The sequence below is a fragment of the Macrobrachium nipponense genome, chromosome 32 (assembly GCF_015104395.2).
Source record: "Macrobrachium nipponense isolate FS-2020 chromosome 32, ASM1510439v2, whole genome shotgun sequence".
In the NCBI taxonomy this organism is placed as follows: Eukaryota; Metazoa; Arthropoda; class Malacostraca; order Decapoda; family Palaemonidae; genus Macrobrachium; species Macrobrachium nipponense.
In genome coordinates, this window is record NC_061094.1 from 29,397,543 (window position 1) to 29,407,305 (window position 9,763).

A 9,763-nucleotide genomic window follows, 5' to 3' on the forward strand; every position below is an offset into this window, starting at 1 on the left:
CCGTGACTGTATTATCCGCAACACCAGGATAATAGGGAGAACACCCGACACTCGCCGTCTACGCCTTCTGGAGGCGTTACTCATCCAGGAGCAAAAGCCCTCCATGAATACGACGCAGGAGGCCTTTTTGCTCCCGACCTGCATGTGAAGGAACACACCAGTAATGGCAAACATCACCATATCACCTCACGAAAACGCCCCAATTCAAGAGGAAAATAACACTGCATACGACTTTTAATACAATGAATAATACCAGCAGTGACATCATGCGGCCATTGAGCAATCAAAATGAAGCCCGGCGTGATGCATTCCTATGCAGCTGAGAAGATTGGTGCACCTGTTGAGCATGCGCTCAAGAGCTGGCTTCAGCCCGCAGCCAGGCAGCCAATCATAAAGCAGCTCCCCATCTGCTAGCCAATGAAAAGGCAGCAGCACGGAGGCCCCCCCCCCGCTCCACCGCCACAATAAAAGCAGCCGGACTCACCCTCTCACTTCAGTCCATCACCCACCTCCGCCTATGAGGATGTGTGAAGTTTTCAGACGAAACGCCGCGGCCCCACAAAACGAACAGAAAGGAATAGAATTTAATTTCAATTCTATCTGCGATAAACTCTACGGGATATACCCGAAAATTTGACTAGCACCTCTGGAATTTCTTACCAATAAATAAAAATCCAATCGACTTTGACTATTACATAATTGAGATATGCCAACCTTCGGTGCGTTGCTCACCTGTTAAAATCATCGTTATTTTTTTTTATTAATACAGTAAAAGAGAAACTTAGAAAAAATACATATTTTATTTTTACTATTATTATTTTATTATTTTAATTTTTAAGGTTTGACGGGTTTCACTTGTTAAGCTATCAAAATACAAAAGCAGCACATTTTGCATCCAAAATGAAAATAATAATAATAAAAACATGCAAAAAAGCTTAATTTTTAAGGAAGGAAATTATAATAATAAAATAAAATTAAAAGTTTAACACTTTTTTCCATTTTGTTATTATTTACTTCCTTAAAAATTAAACTTTTTGCATATGGTTATTATTTTCATTTTTATTTTGGATACAGAATGTACTGCTTTTGTGTTTTGATGGCTTAAAATGAAACCGGCCAAACATTGAAAATAAAAATAATAATAAAATAATGATAGTAAAAATAACAATAAAATATGCATTTTTCCCAAGTTTGTCTTTTACTATATAATAAAATAGAAATAAAAGTAATAAAAAAAAGCTGCAGTCCCTTTTTTCCCTTGTACTGTACCTATGTTCAATATTCTCTTTATTCCAGTCTCACTCTCCACCCTCTCCAAACAATTTTTTAAAAGTGCGACTGCGAGGTACTATTCTTCTTGTTACACATTCCAAACCTTTTCTACTTTAAATTTGCGTTTCAGCGCTGAATGATCTCTTAGGTCCCAATGCTTGGCCTTTGACATAAATTCTATATTCTGTTGTATTCCGCATGCTCTATGGTTTAAATTCTATATTCTATTTGTACTCCATATGTCCTAGAGCATGGAGATTTTTTTTTTTTTTAATCAAGAATATAACCACATTCTGACCCAATGTCAGCGATACCAATGTAAGAAACGAAGTATAACTGTATGCAGGAATGGACCATTTGAGGAGCCCAGATTTCGAAGCCAAATCTTATGGGTCTTTGTCTAACGAATTGCTTAAAGCCCCGTGTTGTCACTAATAATATAATGGACCATGATTTCATCTCTGATAAAAGTTGTTAAAATTTAATATTCTTCAAAAAGGTACGACCCATGGAGGAGTATCTGTCATCTGTCAGTTTCATTGTGTCTGCATCACATTGCCCAGGCATCAAATAATCTATTCAAGTGTTTCATCGAAACTACTATGATACCAGATTGCTGAACAGATATGGAGACTGAGAACAGTGCAATTACATGGAGCGACAAATGTTACCGGGTACATCCTCCAAGCATGAATAGAAATGTCTTGAAATTTCCCCGGGGTAGTCTAATTTCTAGGAAGTGACTCCTGTTACGCACAGAACAAGCTCTTGTGACAAATTTCTTTAATCCACTCATTTGTCCGGAGTAAGTCTGCAGTCCAACGGATTTTTATCGTCTGCTTCTGTTTACTCAATTCATCGTCTAGTTGAACAAAGACAGTTACATTAGTTTCAACGCAAGTCTTATTTTGGTGCCCCCACTAATTAATGTTACGGGTCTTGGCTTTCTGCAACATTACTTCGTGTTGGGGCGAATCAAGAATTTCTTGAGTGTTTTATCTGCGCGGGACTCTTCACTTTAGATACGTTATTTTTGAATTTGCCAAACCGTGGGCACCGTTGGATTGGCTTCGTTGTAGTATTCGGTTAGAATCTCCCTGAAATGGGAGTCTCAAGTTGCTTCTTATGCTTGCAATAATCATTCAGATCTTGTCTGTGTCTGAATCTTCAAAATTTCGTCAGAGGAGGCAGAGCATCAGCTGGAAGAGTCTGGCGGATATGAACAGGATTGCATGCAGCTTAATTATCACCAGATACTCTCAGTCACGTTCTGCGTCAGCCCTCTCTTGGTGAAACCATTGCAATATCAGTTTTCGTCACCACAAGTCAATCAGAAAATGGTACACCAGAGAAGTGTAACAGACATTGGCAGACAGAATGACAGACAGAAAGACGAAATGACTAAAAGACTGACAGAGTCAGACGGCCAGGGCGAGGAAAACGGTTGGGAGTGGGGACTCATAAATGACGGACAGAATGCAATATCATATTATAGGATCTCTGCGTATTTAAGTATGGATAGTTTACATATGCATGCATGAAGGTGTACATGTATATATCTGTGTTCATGTATGGATAAATATCTCCATGCATGTGTGCCCAATGCACACGTGACCAGACACCCGTGCCAAATGATACACGTACGTGTGTAGTGAGTGTACATATAGATACTCGTGTTATTTTAATGATTTACATGAATGTACTGTATTCTAACAGTGTTAGTGCTATCAAGTTTATATATATATATATATATATATATATATATATATATATATATATATATATATATATATATATATATATATATATATATATATATATATATATATATATATATATATATATATATATATACACACACACACACACCACACACATATATATAAAAAAATATATATATTATATATATATATATATATTATTATATTATAGACTATATATATACTATATATATAGATATATATATATATTAATTATATATATATTATAATTATATATAATTGTGTGTGTGTAAAAGCTAATAAATTTATGTATATGCAAGGAAAGTAGGTTTTTATGTGTGTGTCTACTTAAAAATGTGCACCTTTGGGAAGGACTATAGAGACACTAGTTGGCAGTATTTTATAGGACTTGATATCAAAGCGCGTGTCAGGGAATCCCGCCAATATGAACTACATTTATTATGATTTAATACAAGAATTTAATACACAAAGCAAAAAATGCAACCGTAATTATCCAAAACATCCAAAGCAAAAAGTCCGCTTACATGTTTTCTCATTAGTAAGTTGGGCCACTGGGTGTGACATTTTGAACCATGAGTGTTTATTAAGAATACGCACTGTGAGAAGGAGTAAGGAATTATAAGAGAATGTGCCTTGATCAACAAGTTTAAAACAAGTTTGTTGCTATCTTGATGTATGTACCGTTCACTCTTATATGGTAGATTATATAAAGCCCTTTCATTATCTGCTGCGGGTTTTAAGGTCAAGCACATTTTTCGTCAGATGACTTGCGTTTCACATACATAAAGTTTCGATCGACTAAAATTTTATTTGTATTTTTATGTCTCCTGCTATCCTTTCCTCAATGCAAGATTCTTTATTCTTAGTTCTTTAGCTCCTTTTTATACCTGTTCCTTTGCTCATATTAATCTCTTTATCGTGTCTATTCATCCCTTTCAAGAAATTTCTTGTCTTCTTGCTAGCCTATAGTTTGCTATCTTCTTTAGAATTTCTGTCCTGACATAAACAAATTCATATGAACGTTGTATTTCCGTAGCTTTATCTATTTACTCGCTTCTCTTATGTCCCATCTCTAGTATTATTCGTTGGTTTTTCCTCGTGTTTTCTATGATCATTCTTTACTTTTTTCCCCCACAGCTTCTGTAACCATCCCTCACGGGTTCTTTTACCTCTTCTCCTAAATTCCCTGCATTTCATCTTTCATCCTGAGTTCTCCTCTTCAGATCCTCTTCTCATTTACTACCTTTTCCTTTGCCATGATTTTAACTCCCTTTTCTCGTTTCAGGATATAATGGACATCGTGCGGATGATCCGCAGCGGCGACAAGATAGGGATTCAGATTTACCTGAGGAAAGGAGGAGATCCCAATGCCCGAAACCAGATGTGCTGGACGCTCCTTCACCTGGCCAGTTTCGAGGGGCAGGCGGAGATTGCGGAGGTACTCATCGAAGCAGGAGCCTCGGTAAATATGTTAACGCACATGAATATATATATATATATATATATATATATATATATATATATATATATATATATATATATATATTAATGAACGAGTGCACTTACATATATACATAAGAGATTGTAAAAATTGTAGGATGTAAGGTATAAAATAATTTGTTGATATCGAGTTCATTTTCATGGTGAAAGCAAATCTAGCCAGGTGTAAAGGTTATTCACGGACAAAGTTGTGATATGTATTGTGGTGGCTCAAGATTTCTTTGGATTTAGTGGTGAAAGAAGTCAGGGAAACAGCACATAAAGGTTGAAATAAATCGGCTAAGAACGTGGGATGTGAATGGAGTTTGAGGGGAATAATGTCTAAAAAAAATACCATGACATTTAATGAATTATAAATATATATTGCAAATACTAGTGAATGAGTTTGGGAGTTTTTGTAATTGGAGGAAACAGAAAGTAGTATACTGCGAAAGTAAACTGATTCCGGTATATGGAAGCTTGGGTGAAGAGCAGTGATTATGGTAAAATAAAAATGCTTAAATCCTTGAGATATTTTGGGCGAATATAAGGGATGATGATATGAAAAGGAAAGGGATCAACACAATAAGTGAAGCCAGCTACGTTAATTAATTACTTAGTATATGCAGAAAAGAATGACTGAAAGGACGAGATGTGTGAAAATATACAACGAAGTAATGGAACAAATGCTAGCACAGGGTTAAAAAAATATGGTTAAGTTGGTCTGAAGTGGTATTGTGACCTAGCAAGAACTTGAAGGTGATGAGATGGTGAAAATTTTGTATCATTTCAGCGTTTTTTGAAGGGGAGGGGGAGAGTGCTGATTGGAGGTAGCTGAGTGAGTGACAGATTTGTTTGAATTTCAGACCCTTAATTGATATCCAGAAAGTGAGAAGGTTATGAAGATGTTCTACAGGGACTTTATTGTTTATTATTATTATGCAGATAAAATTCATATCGGTGACTAATGCTCTCTCTCTCTCTCTCTCTCTCTCTCTCTCTCTATCTCTCTCTTCTCTCTCTCTCGTCTCTCTCTGCTCTTCTCTATATATATATATATATATATATATATATATATATATATATATATATAGTATATATATATATATATATATATATATATATGTGTGTCATGTGGTATTTATTATATATATGTAATATATGCATCTATTTATATATATATTATATATATTATGTAAATTACATAATATTATAATGCATTCTCTGCAAGCATAATTATCCCCTATTGTATTTGCTTCTTTGGTCTACCTAAACGCCCACACTCAAATACCTTTCGATAATATTCCATGTGTTATTTCTTGGATGTTAATATACAAGACAATATATAAATAAATTGATATGTGGAAGATATTTGATATATACTATTATATTAATATAATAAATATTTATTATATATATTCATATATATATAGTTATATATATATATATATATATATATATATATATATATATCTATACATACATCCATATATTAATTTATTTACATATTGTGCTTGTATATTAACATCCAAGAAATAACGCATGGAATATTATAGAAAGGTATTTGAGTGAGGGCGTTTAGGTAGACCAAAGAAGCAAATACAATAGGGGATAATTATGTTTGCAGAGAATGTATTATAATATTATGTAATACAAATGCAAACCCACGGAAGATTATCAAGGGCAGGTGGGAATTTGAATGCATATTTAGGTGGAACTACCGGCACCTGTTTTCAGTGAGTGATATATATTTGTTTCATCTTGTGTTTCAGGTGAACTCCTGTACGACCGACATGTCAACTCCTCTTCACCGAGGGTGCGCTCAGGGAAACAGGAAGGTTGTAGATATGTTAGTGAAGAAGGGGGCTTACATCAATGCTCAGGTATATTTAGACTAACGGTTTTGTGTAATACTATGGTACTTAGAGCCTATGACTTATTCCATCACAGTTGACTAACGACCAGCCATTTAATTATGTAATTGCTTATGTCAACAGAACTGCAGTGAGATTTAATGGAATTTGCCAACAGTACTCCAACTTGCCCAGGAGTTGAATGCTGGCTCATTCGCAGTTGTTTTATTAGCATTTAGAGTGCTATTTAAAGTTTCCCCACAAGACAATTTGGAAAGTCTGAAAAACTTGTCATGGTCGTAGGCAAATATTGATTTTCTTCAAAGATATTTTAGAATATCTTTTCAAGAGGTCAGTAAATTTGCTTTAGATGCTGAAATTTAAATGGAATTCCCCGATGTCCAAGCACAAATGTCGGAGTGAATTTTATGGCATAAACATAAATGAAAGACCTTGGTTAAAATTGTCATTAATCATGTAAATGACATTGTTTATTTAGATATTTTCCAGGAATTCTAATGTTTTGTGTGGAAAATATCTAAATAAACATTGTAATTTATATGATTAATGACAGTTTTAACCAAGGTCTTTCACTCATGTTCATCAAAAATTACTTTCATTGTCATTCATAATTTCCATTCTACTCGTAAAGAATTTTATCACAGCTACTTTTGATTAGTATGGAAAAAAGGATTTGGTCACTTATCAATTGAGGCTGAAGTTCACTTAGTGGAATATTAAAGTTTAGTATTTACATTTTGGAAGCTCCAGCTAACCTCCTCTTTCTCTGACTTTTTATGTTAATAAATATTTGAAAACGCATTTTGGTCTGCTTTTGATTCTACAGTGTACAGTATCAAGTACTAGATTGTTAGAACTGACATTTCATTCCACAGCAATATCTGTGTTTATGCAGTTTGTGAGATGAACAGCACACATCAAACACCCATCTCATCCCTGACCTGTTAGACAATAGTTGTAAAATTATCAGGCTCCCTCATGCAAATCAAGATGAAATATATATGAATACTTCTTGCAGATTACATACAATCTATAATGCAGTGTAATCACAGTTAAAGATCAGCAATCTATAATGCAGTTTAAACACAGTTAAAGATCAACAATCTATAGTGCAGTTTAAACATATTTAAAGATCAGCAATCTATAATGCAGTTTAAATGCAGTAAAAGATCATAATTTGGGAGACAGTTTCTATGATTGCAAACAGGAATTTGGAGAAATATGAAATATTTAAAATTAGCCCTTTTCATTATTGTATTTCATAAGTGTTGTGCTTTCGAACTCAAATTGAAACCATTTTAATTCCCGTAGTGCTTGAAGAAGTATATCTTAGTTTTACCAGACCACTGAGCTGATTAACAGCTCTCCTAGGGCTGGCCCGAAGGATTAGATATTTTTACGTCGCTAGGAACCAATTGGTTACCATAGCAACGGGACCTACAGCTTATTGTGGGATCCGAACCACACTTATATCGAGAAATGAACTTCTATCACCAGAAATAAATTTCTCTGATTCCGCGTTGACCGAGTCGAGAATTCGAACCTGGGACCACCGGATTGGCAGCCCAGCTCGAAAACCACTCGGCAGCGAGGAACTTCCGTAGTGCTTGAATGTCACATAAATCTCGGAGATATATTTTCTTTCTTAGAGGTAACATTTTGCTGTGAGTTCTTCGTTCTTTAACCTCATCTTTTCTAACTTGCATTTTGTGACTTCTTACAACACTGAATGGCCCTATTGTCCTTGAGGGCTGGGCTTAAAATCTAAATCCTATATATTCATCCATCTATCCTTTGAGTAGTACTGGTATCCATACCAGTAAATGTGATAATTAATTCATTGGTACTCTCAGAGACGGCCTCTTCTTCACATGTAAGGAATTTGCAAAAATGATGCTCTTGTAAAAATAAATTAATTGAGACACTTGTGTATCAGAGAACTGCAGCAAATGCACCTTCCATCTCTGCTGCTGATTGTCATCCCTTTATCATATCTTCTTAAACAAGATAGAATGTTCCCATCTTTACTTAATTCAGTGAAATTATCATCATACAGTAGGAATTCAGCTCTGCTGAATTTCATAAACTACCTTCCTATCTGCAAAAGTTGCTAATTTCCCATTCACAGCTGTAGAATTTACATCTGGCTGCTTTCTGAATAAGTCCCTTTGCCAGTATGTCAGTCTACAAAATGAGCTAGTTATGAGGCTCATATTGTTCATACAGTCATCATGTAAAAGTAATAATTAAGGAAAAATTAAAAGGTTTTAATAACTGAATACATATTTTACAGATTTATTAAGTAAAATCTTTATGCATATAATTTTTCAAGATTTTCTATACTCTGATGAGCTTTGTGACAACCTATGAAGACCTCACAAAGAGGTTTATATAAAAACTTGAATTGCTTTTATAAAGTATACACTTCTTTGTCTACTTTAGCTCCTGCTAATATTAAGTAAAATCTATAATTTTGGATCAGTTAACAGGGTCATAAGGTTTGTATCTACTAGATAATTGTTTGGTAATGTATGATGAAGTTAATGGAGAAGACCACAGATCTCTGAATAAGCTAACTCCTTCCTTGTCACAATGTAGAATTTTTATTGTAAACATGTAAGATTATTATCAAAAGTATAGTACATATTCGGTTGTTACCTGCCCATCATGTTCCAAATTGCAAACTATTACACTCATACTTTTACAAAGCAAAATGATTTTATGAATTATTTGTACAGTCATCCAAAGATTTTCTCAATGATTAGTATAAGGTTTTGAAGTAAAAGTTAACTTTTACTTTACAAGAGTTAGTTTAATGTTTTATTACAGATATCAAACTTCTTTCAGGATAAGAACGGAAATACTCCCCTTCATGAAGCAGCTAGAGGATTTCACACATCGGTTGTCAAATTGCTTATCGATAACAAGGCAGACAAGACCAGATTGAACAAAAAGAAGCAGTCCTTTCTGAACCTGGTAAGAATTAAAAGATGGAAGAGGCAAGAACTTTAAAGTCTAAGTTTAGTTACCTGATTTTCCTGTATGAATACATTTGCATGGTGCCACAAATCTATGAAAAGTACAAATTGATTAAAAATTGTCATTTTGTTAGAATTTGAAACATTTAATTAAGTTATCTTATGTTATTAATCCATATACATATATTATGTATCTAAAACATACTAGTTCCTCTCTTGGGTTGATATAATGAAGAAGTTTGTGGACTTTGTACATTACATGAATTTGGCCATATGAGCTCAGCACAGCATAATTCCTCATATTCATCATTATGTTGATTACTTTTTTTATGTCAAATAATTATATTTGAAACTGGGCATTTAAAAAAAAATTTGATTAGTCATTACTATTATCAATGTAATGGTATCTTTGTGGGCA

At 34.1% G+C, this 9,763-nt stretch overlaps 1 protein-coding gene across 1 annotated transcript in view; it reads left to right on the forward strand.

The window, feature by feature from the left end:
• Positions 1–9,763, forward strand: part of LOC135207300 (titin homolog) — a gene marked incomplete in the record, with an annotated part of 153,910 nt that overhangs the window by 56,561 nt on the left and 87,586 nt on the right. The window contains 3 exon segments of the mRNA XM_064238973.1: positions 4,300–4,476; positions 6,266–6,376; positions 9,215–9,343. Of these exon segments, the coding sequence (XP_064095043.1) occupies positions 4,300–4,476; positions 6,266–6,376; positions 9,215–9,343 (417 nt within the window).